The 19,581-nt window shown below is 40.9% G+C and overlaps 1 protein-coding gene across 2 annotated transcripts in view; it reads right to left on the bottom strand.

The window, feature by feature from the left end:
- Positions 1–19,581, bottom strand: part of stac2 (SH3 and cysteine rich domain 2) — a 68,096-nt gene that overhangs the window by 10,512 nt on the left and 38,003 nt on the right. Inside the window, exons 2-9 of one of the 2 annotated variants that reach the window (XM_008113323.3) lie at positions 18,185–18,476; positions 14,550–14,647; positions 14,005–14,140; positions 11,627–11,739; positions 9,564–9,654; positions 7,017–7,078; positions 5,180–5,277; positions 3,598–3,649 (exon numbers count right to left, since the gene is read on the bottom strand). In XM_008113323.3, coding sequence (XP_008111530.1) covers positions 3,598–3,649; positions 5,180–5,277; positions 7,017–7,078; positions 9,564–9,654; positions 11,627–11,739; positions 14,005–14,140; positions 14,550–14,647; positions 18,185–18,476 — 942 coding nt within the window. Of the gene's footprint in view, positions 1–3,597; positions 3,650–5,179; positions 5,278–7,016; positions 7,079–9,563; positions 9,655–11,626; positions 11,743–14,004; positions 14,141–14,549; positions 14,648–18,184; positions 18,477–19,581 lie in introns of both variants that reach the window. The other variant, XM_008113322.3, reaches the window with a different exon arrangement.

Genomic DNA, 19,581 nt, shown 5'->3' with positions numbered 1-19,581 from the left:
ATCAGCACCCCAAATAATCCCAGGAACAGGCCTAAAAATGAAGACACCAAGGTGTCCCCGCTTCCAGGTGCCACATGGAACAGCTCTGCTCAGGGGGAGGGAGGAGGAGGGGAAGCAGCAGTCAGGAGGCTTGTTGTCGAGCCTTTCATGGTTAGTCAGTCTCTCCCCTCCAGACATCCCCATTGCCTCAGCACTATAAGAGGGTTTCATGGGACCAGCCACTCTGGTTGCAATGATGTAGTAACAGTGAGGCCGCAGACCATATTTTAGTTCTTGGGGACCACAGGTTGGGAACCACTGCTCTAGAGCAAGATGGAAAGAATATTTAAAATACCTATACAAGTAAATTTAGAAATGATACTAATGGGAATATTAGGAAACAAGAGAATGAATGGAAAGGAACAAGAACTGTTTAAAACTATGATTCGAGCTGGACAAGCAGTAATTGCACAGAGATGGAAAGATGAAAAAAGTGGACGTTGGAGAACTGGAACAATTACATATATGAACAAGTACAATTTCAAATTAGGACAAGTGTAATGAAGGAGGATACACAAGAGAATAAAATAGAGGAAATTAAAAAACAAATGGACAACATATATAGAATGAGCAAAAATGGATAAAACCAATGCAAATATTATAAAGAAATTAAGAGAACTGTGTACATGGCTAAAGATAACAATAATGAAAGATGTGGGCAGGGAGTTGGGTGATGAGGGGATAACACAGGAGTTTTATTTTTCTCTATTTTTATTATTGTTTACCTTAAAATGTAGTAGTAAATGTTAATAAGATAAAGGATATGTAATAGATTAAGATAACAAAAGAAATGAATAACAACTAGGAATGCTGGATACAAAATGTCCCAGATGTAATTGCACCAAATGAAAATAAGTGTAAACCTATGAATATCTGCACCTAACTGAAATAAGAGTAAATAATGTGAAGAAAATGTACCGTGTATATTTGAGTATAAGCCAAGTTTTTCAGCCCTTTTTAGGGCTGAAAAAGACCCCCTTTGGCTTATGCTTATGTGAAGGTTGGCTTATATTTGAGTACAGATAGGTAATCAGAGTTAGAAAGTCTTATCTTATTAAAGTCTTATTGTTATCTTACATGACAGTTTTATGTAAATATTAAAAAAAACATTTAACCTACTGATGCCTCAATTAATGTAATTTTATTGGTATCTATTTTTATTTTTGAAATTTACTAGTAGGTGCTGCATTTCCCACCCTCATCGTATACTTGAGTCAATAAGTTTTCCCAGTTTTTGTGGTAAAATTAGTTGTCTCAGCTTATATTTGGGTTGGCTTATACTTGAGTATATAGGTATTAAGAAGCAAGAGATTTTTAAAAAATCTCTAGTGCAAGATATATTGAAGTTTTTATGGGGCCAGAGATAACAGAAATGGCAACATGACAAATGGTCTCTTGGGCAGTGTGGTAATCCTATGGGACTGGATTATATGAGTTTCTTGTTTTGGTGCTTCTTTTCAGACCCTTTAGACTCAAATATTAATTTCTGACAGAGAAAGCTATGTGAACATCTCCCTTTGCAAAACAAATCAAAACTTTGAAATACTTTAAAATATATGATTTATTGCTTATTTCACATAGACTCAGAGGTGTCTCATTATGTTTGCACTGTAGCTGACACACTAAAATGTTATGACACATACTTTGGAAAGCTTTTGAAAGCTTTGCCCTAAAGGCACCAAATCTTGCTTGATTTTGAAAGCTAAGCAGGGACAGCCTTGGATTGAAAACTACCAATGACTACCAAGTGCTATAGGCTATAGTCCAGAGGAAGGAAGTAGCAAAACCGCCTATGACTATTCCTTGCCTAAGAAGACCTGATGAAATTCATGGGGACAACAGGAAGCTGAAGGCACATACATACACATTTATACTGGGATCTTTGTACACAATGTATTATAGTGTTATGATTTAATTTTAACTGTTGAATTCTAGGATTTGTAGTTTCATAAAGGATTTTGAATTCCCAGCCCAAAAGCTCTAGAGGCTCACTGAAAAACTCAGAAGGATTTCACAAAATGAAGCTGTTGCAGTTAAAGCAAAAGCATGGTGTTACAATTGATCTGAAAACCACTAAAGTTGGCCTCCTTTCATAAGCATGGACAGGGGTGAAAGAAAGACCTTTTCCACCATAGGCTAAGAGACACATCATCATCTGAACATCTTGGGGATGACTTCTGACACCCCAAACAAGTTTGGAGGTGGAAAAGGTCTTGGTGTCACGATTGCAGTAATGCTCGCCTTTCCAACACCATTTAGCCCCCAAGATCAGGAACAGGGTCGGGAAGTGGTTAAAATTAGAGACTACCAAGAGCTTGCTGGAGAGTGTTTGAGCATTTGCAGCAGAAGCTGTTAAGATGGAAAGGACAGGAGAAGATAGAGAGGGCAACACATCGCAAGGTCTTGTCCTCAGACTCTTCACAGATTTCTCTGGCCAGCCAGAAAGCTCTGAAAGTGTGAAGGATGTTCTTGCAACCTGTCATGTTGCTATGGTAACCGGGACAAGGTACCAGATGTGTCTTTGGCTGCCTCCGAGACCAAACTCTTTTCCCTCAAGGATTATAAAATGTGTGTGTGTCTGTGCATTGATGTGGAAACATGTGTGTGCATAAGAGATAATATGTGAATGCAAGAGAGAAAGCAATGCATAAGGATGGGCCAGAAAATGGGTATGAAAACTTGGACATGGTATCTTTTAGACTTCATCTCCTAAAATCCCACATCCAATAGTCCAGTGGCCATGTAGTTTAGGAAGTCTAGGAGGTGTATTCCACAAAGGATGTTTCCCAGACTCTGTTATGTAGCTAAGAAAGTTGTTATTTTCGGAGGGCACCAAAACCTTCCCAAATCTGGTGCTCTCCACATATGGTGAAGGCTCCTTCTTGCTGGATAGGATGATAAGAGATGTCCCAACCCCCTTGGGCTTAAGAAGAGCCCTAAAAACATGGCTATGTGCCCAGGCTTTCAAGGAATAAATGATAAAGACGACAGGGATGGACCTATGGATACAGCACGAGGTTTTCTGGACGAACGGATCTGATCAAATGTTTTAAATTTATATATTGTAATTTTATATTGTATTTAATAGTTTTAATGGATTTTATGTATTGTTTGATATTGTTTTTCTGTGGGCATCAAATTGTTGCCATTGTTGTAAGCCGCCCTGAGTCCCTTCGGGTGAGAAGGGCGGGATACAAATGTTGGAAATAAGTAAATAAATAAATCTAACACATGTGGAGAACAGCCCACTGGAGGATGGTGTTGTACAGGAATGAACAAGGCAGAGTCTATAATGCAAGACATGCATGCTTCCAAATCTGACTGAGGAGATCTAGATAGGAAAAAATGGATAGAATATAGGGTGTTTTTGGATGTACAAGATGCAAATTTAAATTTCCATGCCTTGCCATGAAGTCAAGCCAGTGCCTTAGGGGTATTATTCCCTTATTTTTAATATATACACACACACATACATTGCTTTTCAAAGAAAAGATCTCAAATCAGATCCCCAAAATTTAAATTGGGCAGCAATTTCAGAACATTCCCCTTTCTGCTCACCTTCCACCAGTCCTCATTGGAGTCATCCACCAGCATGATTCGATCACCAGGCCTGAAGTGTGAGAGAAAACCTATTCATTTCCAGACATTAAAAGGAACAATATAATACTACTACTACTACTACTACTACTAATATACTACTAATAATAACAACTTTATTTTTATACCACACCTCCATCTCCCCGAAGAGACTCAGTGTGGCTTACATGGGACCAAGCCCAGGTGGTTACAATCATTGTAAATAAAACACATCCAAATAAAATACAGATCCTGTAGAACATAATAAAATAACCACATCAAAAATAACACAAATAGTTAAAAACCTGAGCAAGCTCATAAAAGCAAACTGGGCCAATATGTAAATGTGTGGTTCTTCTAGATGCCAAAAAGATCAATCACCAGCAAGAGGCACCCCACCTATTTCTTACCGGTCCTCTTAGATCAGTGGTTCTCAACCTGTGAGTTCCCAGGTGTTTTGGCCTACAACTCCCAGAAATCCTAGCCAGTTTACCAGCTGTTAGGATTTCTGGGAGTTGAAGATTAAAACATCTGGGGACCCACAGGTTGAGAACCACTGTCTTAGATACTTATCTAGAAAAGTTTCCCCAACAGTCAAAGCCCTTTGAATACACCACAAGTGGGAACCACATACCACTCTAGACATGGTTGAACTGCATCTCCCATTAGCCCCAGATAGCATCACTAATGGCTAAGAATTGCAGTCCAGCAAACATCTAGAGCAGAGTTTTCCAAACTACGTGTTACAACACATTAACGTGTCAGCTGCAGTGTATACGTGTGTTGTGTAAATGTAGTGAGAAATGAAAAAAATTGCACAAACGTAATGAGAAATGCATGTTATTATCTTACAAATCAAATATTTTAAAAATATAAATGAAAGGTTTTCATTAGATATGTTGTTTCCCGATACATTTCATTATGACAATTTATGTATGTTCTTATTTCTCATAAGGAGTTGGTTTAATATCTCATTTGCTAGTAAAATCGAATTACTGTGTTGCAAAATCAGGAATGTCCAAAAAGTGTGTCACTAATATGAAAAGTTTGGAAAGCTCTGAACCAGAGGATTGCGTGATTCTCAAACCAGTGCAATTTATTTATTTATGCAAAATTAGATATGTACACACACATAATATTGTTATATACTATCAAACGTAAGTTTTCTTGGCAATATTTTTTAAACAGAAGGTTTGTCACTGCTTTTGTTTTTAGACTGAAATAATGTGATGTGCCCAAGGTCTGCCAGGGTTTTCACCAGTGAGCAGGGATTCAAACTCCTGGATTCCTAGTTCAGTTCGTAAACCACTATGCCATACAAACAAACATGCATATTATGATTTCCTTACTTTAGGAATCCTAACAAGAACAATCAGAACTTGATTAGCATTCACCATTATTCTCAAATAGCAAGTGTGTTTTGTTAAAGTCTTTCTGAATACTAGTCAGCAAAAGCTTGGATTGAGTTAGCATGTGGTCTAGGCTGATCAGTAAGGGCTGATCTGCTGACATCTCATGCTCTGAACCAATGAAACTGGCAAGATAGGGCAAGGGACAGACTTACTTTAGGGGTAGATCATTGTTCTCCTGAGGCAAAAACTTGTAGAGAGCTACGTATGAGTACATGGGTGAGATCTCCTTTCGTGCAGAAGCTCGAGCCGACTGCAGGAAGAAGAAAGACAGTGATGTGTTACAGACTTTGTCCAGGTTTTAGGCTAGAGTGGGCAACCACAAAGGACAAGGGGTTATACCCACCACATTTTCTACTACTCTGGGACTACCCCTGTACCCCTGATGTATCTGAAAATGGCTGGAAGATCATTCCTGGTGTTCAAAAATGTAATCTGGGACACAGGGAAAGTGTGGGAAGTGTAGAGGACAGCATTTTGGAGGAGGATTCTTGAAATAGGATTCTCATTTTTTTGCAGATTTTTTTTGTTGGCACTAAAGGGGGGTTTCTTACCCTTCCAAAGCCCATAGAGATTGCGAGCTACACAATCCCCATCCTGCCTTAGCCATTTTTGAACATAAGGCTGCTAATCTTCTTCTTATCTGCAAGGAAATACAGCTTGATTGGTGTTTAAAACTCTGTCTCAGTAACAGGACTTGCTCCCATACAAATGTGTACAAAATTATTAAAACAAGTTACAAAGCCACACGTGGGACATTTTCTGAATAAACACACAGAAGTCTATTGGAACCAGCTCCCTTTAGAGTTGGGAACAAATAGCCACTCTTTCTACCTTTAGAAAAAGGCTCAAGTTGTATATTTAAGCTTTTAAAAAAGAATTTTGTATTAGTAGTCCTGGGGTTTGTTTTAAACTAGCTTGGGTACCTGGCATTGCCCGAGTTATTTGAAAAAGACAATTTTGAATTGTACAAAATGCATAGGGTTGTAGGTGAACTACAACTGACATCATGCCAGGTTAACTCCAAGGAACTCGATTAGGACTTTAAGTTTGTTATGTTGGCCAAGTTTGCTGTGGATGCATCATCGGTGGGGTTCAGTGTGCTCTGGCTGTAGGATAAACTACAATTTCCACTATGAGTCAGTCTCCTCAAACCTCTCCAGTAGATTGAGTTAGTCATGGGAGTTCTGTGTGCCAAGTTTGGTCCAGGTCCATCATCAGTGGAAGTCATAGTTTCCCTGGTTGTGGGTGAACTACAACTCCCAGAAAGGAAGGTCAGTTTGCCCCAACACCCCCCTCCCCCAGCATATCAGGTATGTGTGCCAAGTTTGGTCCAGATCCATCGATGTTTGAGTTCACAGTGCCTTCTGGATGTAGGTGAACTACAACTCCCTCAAATCAAGGTGATTTTCCCCCAAAGACCTCCAGTATTTTTGTTGATCATGGGAGCTCTGTGTGCCAAGTTTGACCCAATTTCATCTTTGGTGGAGTTCAGAATACTCATTGATTACAGGTGAACTATAAATCTCAGTACCTACAACTCCAAAATGTCTAGGCCAATTTCCCTCAAAACCCACCAGTATTCAAATTTGGGCATATTGGGTATACATGCCAAGTTTGGTCAAAATCCATCATTGTTTGGGTTCATAATGCACTCTGGATGTAGGTGAACTACAACTCTTATAAATCCCTCCAGAGACCTCCAGTATTCCTAAAAATATTTGTTGAGATTTAGAACATATTCTATATATCAATCTTCATCTATTCATCCGTACAATATCATGATAACCATATCTAAGACACTAGAGTTGTTGTGGTTTATCCAATGTAATTTTCTGATTCATTGCTCCAAATAGCCCCAGGAACAGGCCTGAAAACCAAAACACCAGGAAAATTTTGTTGCTGTGTTGTGTTATCTGATCAATTTTACCAATGCTTTGTTGATTCTCTGTCCTCACCCCACATCTTAGTGTGAACGTATATGTTATTTACCTGTTGTTCTGGACTCTTTTCTTCTGATATGGTGCCCTCACTCTCTGCTGGCCCTGAGAAAACTGAAACAACAAGAAAAAAGGGATCATTTCAAGAATTTGAGCAATATACAGGCAGTTTCCAGGTTATGAACAAGATAGGATCTGTGGCTTTGATCTGAACTTGAATTTGTATGTAAGTCAGACAGACATATTTAAAGAGTAACTTCATCCAAATTGTATATGTTAAATTTCCGTAACTTAGAGATTGTATGTGGCAGCTGCAGTACATACTATATGTGTCCCTTTCACTTCCTTTCAGAAAGAATGCCTTGCATGCCTTGAGGATTGCCAGAGATGATGGAGGAATCCTACAGAGTCAGTCCTACCATTAAATAGGGTGATGAGGCCATCTCAAGGAAGAGATTTTTATTATTGAGCTGGATTCAGACTAATATAATTCCAGTTGATGGGAGTGATAATACTGCAAATAAATGTGGTTCTAGCCCTTTTATTTTTATTTTCTTCCTTGGGTACTATAGATTTTGACTGGCCAGGCAATGTCACCTGCTGCTCTCTGTCAGGCAGCAAAATGTTTTGAGTACAGACTCATAGCCAAGTAAGCATGATGTAGCAGTTTTAGCTTTGGACTACAACTCTGGGAACCAAGGTTTAAATCCCTACTTAGTCATTCTTTTTTCATGTCAGGAGCGACTTGAGAAACTGCAAGTCGCTTCTGGTGTGAGAAAATTGTCCGTGTGCAAGGACGTTGCCCAGGGGATGCCCAGATGTTTTTGATGTTTTCACCGTCCTTGTGGGAGGCTTCTTTCATGTCCTTGCATGGAGCTGGAGCTGATAAAGGGAGCTCATCCGCACCCTCCTCGGGTTGGAATCGAACCGGCAACCTTTAGGTCAGCAACTCAACCTTCAGGTCTGCAGTCCCGCTGGCACAAAGGTTTAACCCACTGCACCACCAAAGGCTCCACTCATGAAACCCACTGAATGACTTTGGGCAAGTCACACTCTCAAGACTCAGAGGAAAGCAATAGCAAACCTCTTCTGAACAAATCTTGCAAAGAAACCTTGTGTCAAGTTCAGGTTTGGATCACTATCATCGGAAATGTGTTGTCGAAGGCTTTCATGGCCGGGATCACAGGGTTGTTGTATGTCTTTCGGGCTGTGTGGCCATGTTCCAGAAGCATTCTCTCCTGACGTTTCGCCCACATCTATGGCAGGCATCCTCAGAACCTCTGAGGATGCCTGCCATAGATGTGGGCGAAACGTCAGGAGAGAATGCTTCTGGAACATGGCCACACAGCCCGAAAGACATACAACAACCCTATCATCGGAAATGACTTGAAGACATACAACAAGCACAACAAGAACAGACTCAAAGACCCGTGTCTAGACTCACTTACAGAGCTTGACTCCTGCAGTCTCCATTCTCTCTCAGGGTAAAAGTGGGAACTGCCCATAGAAATCAGTTGAAAAATCTAGGATTTTAGTGTTGCTGCTGTTATTCGGACATTTTGATCAATGTCCAAATACAGCAGTAAAGGCAAGTGATCATACTCATCTCTAGATTTTATTTTTTGTGCTGTTGGTATGGGCCTTCAAGTCAACCCATACTTATGGTTGACCCAATTCACAGGGTTTTCTTGGTAAGATTTATTCAGAGGAGGTTTGCCGTCACCTTCCTCCGAAAGTGCAGTTTGCCAAAGACACTCACTGGGTTTCCATGGCTAAGCAGTGATTTAGATCCTAGTCTCCTGAAGTCATAGTGCAAAACTAAAACCAATACACCACACAGGCTCTCTATTTCATGTGACAAGTGGCTAAATTTCCCAACAAATTGATTCTGACAAGGCTATATTACTTCTTTAGGAGGAAGTACAACTGAATTCAACTGGATACTCTTCTGAGTGGTCATAAGCAAGGAAACTTGTGACAAGCCTCTCAAACATAAAAAGCAGAAATGTAAAGAATGTACAAGTTACAACAAAAACAAATTTTTGACATAAAATAAGACCAAGCACTGCTACTTTTTAGGTAGGCAGAACACTTCTCAACAACAGCCACATTAAATCTTGGGAGTTTTTTTTTATAGCAGAAGTGGAGAATGCATGATCATACAGACCATTAGATGTGATTGCTAAGGAAAATGGGGTATGTAGTGAAATGTCTGCAAAGCCAAATATTTCCCATTTTGTGGGTAACTCATTTCCACCCCAGGAGGCTTCCCACCACCCCCAGAGGCACAGAAGCTTCCCACTCTTTTACTAAACGTGCAATGGTAAAAGAGGGTAAAAGGTCTTGCGGGAGTCAAAGAATTTGAAATGGTGCTAACACAAGTTGTCTTGCTTCACCATCTGTATATTCGCTTTGTGTCTGGGGTATCTTACACACTGTGTCAATGAGATGGGCTATTGTTCTGATATATTTCAACCTCTTTGGTTTCAGTAATGAAAGAATGGGTAACTTCCACACAAGGTCAATGAAATGGGCTATTGTTCTGGTATATTTCAACCTCTCTGGTTTCAGTATTAAAAGAATGGGAGATAGTGCGCACCATTATCAGCTTGGGTTTCCTCTGTTGTTTGGCCACCAGCTTCCGTGTCCTCAGTCCCTTCATCTTTGGGCCCCTCTTCATCTTTTTCATTCTAAGAAAGATACAAGAGTGAAAAGAATTTATCAGAAAGTCAGTATATATCAATGGACCAGGCTCTATGAGTACAGTTGTCCTCCAGCAACTGGTCCTACTCTGCTCATGCTATACAGCTGACTGGCATATTTAAGAGTCACAGCTTTTTTCATGTCAGGAGCGACTTGAGAAATTGCAAGTCGCTTCTGGTGTGAGAGAATTGGCCGTCTGCAAGGATGTTTTGATGTTTTTACCATCCTTGTGGGAGGCTTTTCTCATGTCCCCGCATGGAGCTGGAGCTGATAGAGGGAGCTCATCCAAGCTCTCCCTGAGTTGGATTCCTAATTTGATGTTGGACTGATCCATCTGCCCATTTTATAATAGCCCCCATTTCAAGATGTTGCCAATGCTATTTTGCACTTTATTGTCCATTTCTACCGGCACATTCTGTTCTGGATTTTATGAATTAGTCTCCTGTTTTAATATTGTATGTTTTTCGTATGCTTCTTGCCGATTTTAACGATTGTTTTATTGCTATTGATGTTTTACTGGTATAATTGTTTTATAGTCGTGTTACTGATATTGATTGTTTTATTGGGCTAGGCCCCATGTAAGCCGCCCCGAGTCCCTTCAGGGAGATGGGGCAGGGTATAAAAATAAAGTTATTATTATTATGATTATGATTATTATATTGGATTCGAACCGGCAACCTTCAGGTTCAGCAACCCAACCTTCAAGTCAATGAGGGATTGCCTAACAACAACAGCAACATAGGAGCAACACTGGATTCTTGATTTTACCCAGGGCAATCCTTGCCCACAGTTAAGCAGATGGGATATTTTAGGTCCATTTCATCCTCCCATCTAGCCTTACCTTCCCATAACCTGGGGCTGCCAAGATACGTTGATTTACAATACATTAAGAGGGAAACAGATTGGTTGATACTGAGACCAAGTGTTCTTAGAGTAGGACATGTTTTGTACAAGAGCTGGTATCAAATTTGCTTGTTTTCCTTTCTCCTCCTTTCTCTTTCATATTGTACCATTAGGACGTAAGCCTGCAGACACCGGCTGTATCGATTTGTAATGTTTTGCACTGTGCCTGAAGCTTTTAGTTTCTTATTATTATCGTAAAGACACTTATAGAACACAGGTGGATTTTGATTTGGGACACATACACCCCATTTCTCCAGCAAAGACAGCCAATGAGGATGCGGGTCATTTAAAAAAGGTATTTCTTTAACAAAAAAGAAATAGCATGTTTTTCACAAAAATGTGGATTACTGGGAGAGCAAAGTAATTAACATGAAGTTAATTCCACCCCTCTCTTCTACCTCTCCTGCCTTGCCATGTTAATTACTGGGTTTCAGACACTTTCAATTACATGGTTTAAATAGAGCTGGAGTTTTCCCTACAGGCAAAAGAATTCGAGCTCCTGCTGTGAAATACATGCTTGATATGAACAGGGCTCTGCATTGCTTTACTCATTTCTCTCTGGCTTCCATCTGAGCAGCTCATGACATAATCCCATCTACAATAATTTCACATAATTTCCTCCTCTTTCCAGCACACAGCTTTCCAGCTACAAGTTTCCAGCCTAATTCCTCACATCTTCTTCTTCTCAAACTCCCACACAGATGCCCACAACTCCAAGGCTTGAGCGAACAAAATGTAAACTTCCCATTGAGGGAGGACCATACCAGGCTCCTGGTGAGAGACTTGAGCTCCTGCTGTGAAATATATATTTGATATGAACAGGTCTCTGCATTGCTTTACTCATTTCTTTCTGGCTTCCATCTGGACAGCCCATGACATAATCCCATCTACAATCATTTCACATATAATTCCTCCTCTTTCCAGCACACAACTTCCCAGCTACAAGTTTCCAGTCTAATTCCTCCCATCATCTTCTTTTGGAACTCCCACACAGATGCCCACAACTCCAAGGCCTGAGCTAACAAATGTAAACTTCCCTTTGAGGGAGGACCATACCAGACTCCTGGTGGGAGACTCCGAGGTGCTGCTGAAACTGGAACGGTTCATGTAGGCTAGTGAAGTCCCATAGCGCAAAGTCTCGTAAATGGGGTCCACCTTTCCACTGGTCCCTGCTGGTAAAGAGTAGACCATTCAGAGTGTATCTTCCAACATGGGAATGAAACATAGCATGTTACCTTATACCAGTGGTTCTCAACCTTTGGGTCCCCAGATGTTTTGGCCTTCAACTCCCAGAAATCCTAACAGCTGGTAAACTGACTGGGATTTCTGGGAGTTGTAGACCAAAACACCTGGGGACCCACAGGTTGAGAACCACTGCCTTACACCAAATCATGTGTGCCTTTAAGTCTTCTATTTACTTATAACAACCCCATAACTTTCATGGAGTTTTCACATGCAAGGAAGACTCAAGGTGGTTTGGTCTTGCCTTCCTCTGAAATCTAGTCTACATCACTTAGCATTCCTTGGTGGTCTCCCATAGTTGACCCTGGTTAACTTCCAAGATCATTTGGGATCTAGTACTTTCAGTATATTTAGGCAATTCCCTTACACTGGGTCAGACCATTAGTTCATTTAGATTGGTAGTCTCAGCTTTGACTGGTGGCAATGAAATTCCAGTGTTTCAGGCGGAATTATTTCCTAGCTCTATGTAGGGACAGTGGTATTTCATGGTGGTTTTCTATTCAAGTAAAAACCAAGCCCAATCCTGATGAGATCAGGTATGTTCAGGGTGGTATGGAGAGAACAGAGTCAATCCAGCTCCTAACTGTCTACTTTGACTGGCAACACATTTCTAGTATCCAAAACAAGAGGCTCCATAGCTTATCTCTTTCCTGATCTTTCCAATAAATGCCACTTCCCAGATTGTGCACTAAAGTAATTTTATCAGTCAGCACTATCTAGCCCAGTGGTTCTCATCCTTGGATCCCCAGATGTTTTTGGCCTACAACTTCCAGAAATCCCAACTAGTTTACCAGCTGTTAGGATTTCTGGGAGTTGAAGGCCAAAAACATCTGGAGACCCCAGGTTGAGCATCACTGATCTAGCCTATTCTGTTATAAAGGATTATGGGAGCTGCAGCCCAGCACCACCTGGAGGGTCATATATTTCCCAATCCTGAGCTGGACTCTCTCTGATCTGCCTTCCACAAACCCAGTTACATGGTTTTCACTGCATTGTGGAAGCCTTTCTGTACAGGTCAACATTTCAGAACTAGGAGTAAACAGGTAAAATATGTAATTTATTACAGAAGAGTCTCACTTATCCAACACTCGCTTATCCAGTGTTCTGGATTATCCAACAATTTTTTGTAGTCAATGTTTTCAATACATCATGATATTTTGGTGCTAAATTTGTAAATACAGTAATTACTACATAGCATTACTGCGCATTGAACTACATTTTCTGTCAAATTTGTTGTACAACATGATGTTTTGGTGCTTAATTTGTAAAATCATAACCTAATTTGATGTTTAATAGGCTTTTTCTTAATCTCTCCTTATTATCCAACATATTCGCTTATCCAGCGTTCTGCTGGCCCGTTTACGTTGGATAAGCGAGACTCTACTGTACTCAAATAAAGTGACTTGACCCAGTTTTACTTATTACAGTAAAAGAAATAGAAAGGGTAGACCTCATTCCCTTTCCTGGCATTGATATATTCTCTGTCTGCAAATGTGACTCTTGGACGCTTTGACCCAGTGTTGTTGGTGTAAATGCAGAAATGCATGTGCTTATCATGGTCGTTCCAGAAGTGGACACTCATGAGGAGAGTCTACAATTGTAACTGACTGAATTTATTTAAAATAATTTCTTGAGTTTTCTTTTCCACCAGGAACTATCTTTTGAAAGGCCAATGAGTGTTTCTCACTTAGGACATATCATTTGTAACAATATGTTTGTTGCTGGAAAAATCAGTTTCTTCTCCAACTACTGTGGAGTTTGCAGCTGAATTCAGAAGAAAAGGTGAATCCAAGGTGTGTGTATGAGGAGCTAGATGATGTCATAGGATGCATCTAAACCACATAATGATTGCCGTTTGACACCACTTTAACTGGCATGGCTCTATTTTATGAAATGCTGAGATTTGTAGTTTGGTGAGGCATGAGCACTCTTTGGCAGAGAAAGATAAAAATCTTGTCAAACTACAATTCCCATGATTCCATAAGAAGTTAAAGTGGTGTCAAACAGCATTAATTCTACAGTGTTGCTGCACTCATAGTCGCTGTTTCTTAGAAAGTTCCAGGACTTGGACCATACAAACTCTGGTTTCTCTACACTACTGCTTGCATTCAAAATTGCTGTGGCTCACCTACAGTACAGAATGTCTATATGTCCATATCCCACAATTCAACAACAGTCTTCTCCATTCTCACCTGCAGGCAGAGACTCTTTCGTGGTGGCGGCGGCAGTGACAGTAGCGGTGGAGGTGGTGGTAGTAGTGGCTGGCTGTGGCTGTGGATCATGCAACAGCATAGGGGAACTGAGATTACGTCTGAAAGATGCTGCCTGCTGAGGAAACGAAGAAGAAAATGAGCTGATTCCATACAGCAAATGGGGTTATGACTTTAAGTGTGCTGAAACAAGTCAGTTTGTTCAAGAACAAAACTGATTTGAAGCTAGTTCATGATCACAGGTTCAAACATCATGCAAATTTCTCCCTTTCCTGCTTGATTGCCCACTTGGATGAAGGGAAGAGTGAAGCAGGAGTTATGCTTCAGGTTTATTCCCATTGTAGTTTATTAAGCCAGTATTCCTGGCTTATTGTTATGTATTAATTCGCCCACTGCATCCATGTAGAACAGTGTGAAGACACTGCAGTGGTTGTCTCTACAGCAGAGTTTAGTAAGTAATACTGTACATCACTTATTTCCCTTTTTATTGGCCATTGCATTGTGTATAGTTTTGTTCGTCTACTTACTGCCTTTCCTGGACATTGCTGATGAGAAACTTCTTCTGAACACCACAAATGCACACTAGCTTTGCATGTCTTGCATCGCAGGCCTTGTTTGGAATTTCCTAAGAGGTGAAAATGAAACAAATGAGATAGCTGTAACGCACCATGCAAAAGCAATCTGGGTCATGCATATCTGTGAGTGGGCATATGTATGTGTACACTACTTCGCAAAGGGAAAGGAGGTGACTTCCAAAAAAGGGGGAAATAAGCTAACATAAATTAAAGGAGCCTCCAGTGGCGCAGTGGGTTATATCGCTGAGCTGCTGAACTTGCTGACTGAAGGGTCAGCGGTTCGAATACAGAGAGAAGGAGTGAGCTCCCCCGTTAGCCCCAACTTCTGCCAACCTAGCAATTCGAAAACATGCAAATATGAGTAGATCAATAGGTACCGCTCTGGCGGGATGGTAACTGCGCTCCATGCAGTCATGCTGGCCACATGACCTTGGAGGTGTCTATGGACAACGCCGGCTCTTTGGCTTAGAAATAGAGATAAGCACCAACCCCCAGAGTCGGACACGGCTAGACTTAATGAACCTTTACCCTTACCAAAATTAAAAGAAGAGTGTATTCTGTTCCCTTTATCCCACTCCTGATGGGAGCTGCAATTCAACACATCTTAAAGGCACCAGCTTTGGGGAGGATGCATTACCTACAAAAATCCATCTATGCCATGCTTCCCCTTTTCTTTTGCAATTTGAGATTTCAAGGATATCCTTTTGCAGGATCAATTTCTTCATGAGCACTGGATCTCAAGTGTTTTCAAAACACCCACACACACATACATAGATTGCACAGGGCAGTGAGCAAACAGCTACAGGTACAGGACTGAATATGTTCCTCAAAAATGTTACCTGTTCTTTAGCATTTTTCCAACTAGGAAGGACGCTTTAGTACCCTGAGGTACTAGTATTGTTGCAGAATTCACAAGGTAGGCTTTTTTGTTTTGGACTGTAAAAATTTTATACATTGTCCTTTAGTTTTAGCCACCTTTTATCTCCAGAAACAAAAACAGGTGAGACAAAAGAAATCCATACAATCAATTGCATTCTTCCATATATAATTTGTGAAACCGATAGGCACAGTGTGCATTCAGGACATGGAACAAGAGGAGTCCTATCAAAGTCAAAGTGTGGAAGCCCTTGGATACATGTTTGCTTACAGCTCCTCCTGGGAATTTACTACAGGCAATATGAACCCTTGGAGAAATTGTGGCATCCTCAAAACATAGTTGCACTCAGAACATATTTATTTACCGCATTTGTAACCCACCCTTCTCACTCCGAAGGGGACTCAGGGCAGCCTTACCACAGGCACCAATTTGATATCATACACATATACATCCATAAAAAGAACAAATACAATTAAAATCCAGCAATTAAACATCAACTATTAAAACATCAATTAAAATCACGCAATCCAATTCATAGAACTTGAGATTCAACAACAGGGAACTTGAGCAAAGAATCTCTTGGTGATGTACAACAAAGTATAAAGGATCACTGATAAACTGGATGTACAGTAGAGTCTCACTTATCCAACATTCTGGATTATCCAACGCATTTTTGTAGTCAATGTTTTCAATACATCGTGATATTTTGGTGCTAAATTCGTAAATACCATAATTACTACATAGCATTACTATGTATTGAACTACTTTTTCTGTCAAATTTGTTGTATAACATGATGTTTTGGTGCTTAATTTGTAAAATCATAACCTAATTTGATGTTTAATAGGCTTTTCCTTAATCCCTCCTTATTATCCAACATTCTGCCAGCCCATTTATGTTGGATAAGTGAGACTCTACTGTATTTCAAGCCTTTTACGTTATTTTTAATAATTTAATTAGGATTAGTACTTTATTTTAAATTTTGACTCAGCTCATGAAGACTTACCTTGTCGGGATGGTCCATTGCTAACTGTATGATATGTTTTAACTGTGTTAATTACTTCTGGCCATTACTGGAGTCATTAGAGAATTGTGTCCTAATTATTTAATTCTGTATATTTAATTTTTCTCACCTGTTATTTTAAGTTGTTTTATAAGTATATCTCAATGTAGTTGATTGTTTATTTGAATTTGTTTTTATGTTATGTTTCTCAGGCATTGAATGTTTGCAATCTTTTGTTGCTCACCATCCTGAGTCCCTTTTGGGAGATAAGGCGATATAGAAATAAAGATTATTATTATTATTGACACAACGACGTTGTATGACACAGCAAACAAGATAGATATGCTGGGTTTCGTTTCACAAAATCACAAGTCGAACACTTCCCAAGTGTCTAGGACTGTGTGATGTATTTTCGGATGATGTGTGCAGATCCCAGCAGGGTGGCTTTTTGCAGTTGGCAGATCGTAATTTTGTCAATGCCTATTGTTTCCAAATGCCGGCTGAGATCTTTCGGCACGGCACCCGGTGTGCCCATCACCACCGGGACCACCTGCACTGGTTTCTGCCAGAGTCTTTGCAGTTCAATCTTGAGGTCCTGATAGCGGCTGAGTTTTTCCTGTTGTTTTTCGTCAATGCGACTGTCACCTGGGATGGCAACATCAATGATCCAAACCTTGTTCTTTTCCACAACTGTGATGTCTGGTGTATTGTGTTCCAGAACTTTGTCAGTCTGGATTCGGAAGTCCCACAGTATCTTTGCGTGCTCATTTTCCAATACTTTTGCAGGTTTGTGATCCCACCAGTTCTTTGCTGCTGGCAGGGGGTACTTGAGGCATAAGTTCCAATGAATCATTTGGGCCACATAGTTGTGCCTCTGTTTGTAGTCTGTCTGTGCAATTTTCTTACAGCAGCTGAGGATATGATCAATGGTTTCATCGGTTTCCTTGCACAGTCTGCATTTTGGGTCATCAGCTGATTTTTCGATCTTGGCCTTAATTGCATTTGTTCTGATGGCTTGCTCCTGGGCTGCAAGGATCAGGCCTTCTGTCTCCTTCTTCAGGGTCCCATTTGTGAGCCAGAGCCAGGTCTTCTCCTTATCAGCTTTTCCTTCAATTTTGTCAAGGAACTTTCCATGCAATGTTTTGTTGTGCCAGTTGTCAGCTCTAGTTTGTAGTGTGGTTTTCTTGTACTGGTTTTTTGTCTGCTGTGGTTTGAGGAGTTTCTGATTTTTGACTTCTATTATTGTTTTAAATCTGTTGAATTTTTTGTATATGTCAGGAGCTTCTGGTGTGAGATAATTGGCTGTCTGCAAGGACATTGCCCATGGGATGCCCAATGTTTTGATGTTTTTACCATCGTTGTGGGAGGCTGGAGCTGGAGCTGATAGAAGGAGCTAATCTGCATTCTCCCCGGGTTGGATTCGAACTGGCAACCTTCAGGTCAGCAACTCAACCTTCAAGTCATCAGTCCTGCCAGCACAAGGGTTTAACCCACTGTGCCACCAGGGGTTCCACATCGGTTGAATTGATTTGATTGTACAACACCAAGAGATTCTTTGATGTAAGGGAGGATACAATAATACTTTCCTAAATAAAATGTGGAAGGAAAGGGAAAAAGGACAACATACCATGTATCTATGTGTGTACACATGTGCTAGCCAGAAGTAGTGAAAGGATAGAGCAAAGCAATGAGGCTCTCCAAATACTCACCTACAATAAGTTGATGGCAGATTTCACAAGGGTTGTGTTTCTTGAAGATGTGTTCCTGGAAGCTGTGAGTTTTCATGGGCTTGAGGGGTGCCAGGGATCGCTGAGCCGCTCGGGGAGAGCGCTCTACTTCGGTGGGCACCGGTGGGGGAGACGGGGGTGGCACCGAATCCGGGGGGCTAAGCAGCACATCCGAAGGCAGCTTGAACTCACTGTTGGAGCGCAGGAAAAAGTTCTCAACACTCTTGCTCCGTAGGATGGTTTTGAGCGACAGGGAGCGCTTGAAACGCTGCAGCTGGAGAAGATTGAAGAGATAAGAGAAACAAAATAGAGAGAATGCACAACATCTGGGACAATTGTACTGCAGAAATACAAACTTTGTCATGCTTTCTCTGGGGTTACAATATCTTGCCCACAATGAGAACTGCAGCCACAGCTGCTGGAAACTGGCATAAAATAAACTTAGAATGGCATAAATATCTAAACAATCTTTTTTTTAAAGTTTAAATTGCACCGCATAGGATCTCATCACATTGAGGTCTGAATCTGTGGGACTGTTGGGGACTTGCCACACAGCATGGCAAATCCATGGAACAGTGGGGGGAAACCATTGCACTGCATCATCCACTGCACACATTACGTCATCCCATGGGGGTAAGCATCACCACTCAACTCCCCCCCCCCCCATTTTCTCAGTGGAACATGGGGAAGCCTTCAATGTTCCCAGGAAAGTGTCCTAGTATGCTGCCAGGTCACTTCCTCTATGGAGCCCCACTGGAAGTTGCCTTACACTATAACATAATTTTCTTCATAATGTACTCATTCCAGTCTCCGTCTTTCCCTCTCTCTCTTCATGAAGCCAAACATATCAGAAATAAAAACCATACAAAATCAACTAACCCAAAGTTCCTCGAAGTGGACAGAAGCAAAGCAGACGAAATCTCTCAAAGCAGACAAGAGCATGAGGCATGGAGGCACAAGGCACGGAGGCACCAAGGTAAGAGGCACTGAGGCTGTTCCCTTGAAGCCCTAAAAACCTGTACTCTCACGCTCTTAACTCAAAATGCTGCTCTTATGTCACAGTGAAACCCAGGCTAAACAACAACTCTCAACCCAACACTCTTAAGTTGGGATGCTCTTAAGTAGAGGTTCCACTGTATGTTAAGTTACTAGTCCTAGGCATGCACTTGGCTGTACAGTCTTCTAAAAATGACATATACAAGCATTTTTCTTGTACAATTCAACTGTAGTGAGAGGACACTAGATTTTTGTGTGTGTCAGGAGTGACTTGAGAAACTGCAAGTTGCTTCTGGTATGAGAGAATTGGCCATCTGCAAGGACGTTGCCTAGAGACACCCGGATGTTTTGATGTTTTTACCATCCTTGTGGGAGACTTCTCT

Source organism: Anolis carolinensis, chromosome 6 (assembly GCF_035594765.1).
Source record: "Anolis carolinensis isolate JA03-04 chromosome 6, rAnoCar3.1.pri, whole genome shotgun sequence".
Taxonomy (NCBI): domain Eukaryota; kingdom Metazoa; phylum Chordata; class Lepidosauria; order Squamata; family Dactyloidae; genus Anolis; species Anolis carolinensis.
The sequence above is the reverse complement of the archived record's forward strand: the minus strand, read 5'-3'. Positions and strand labels throughout refer to the sequence as shown.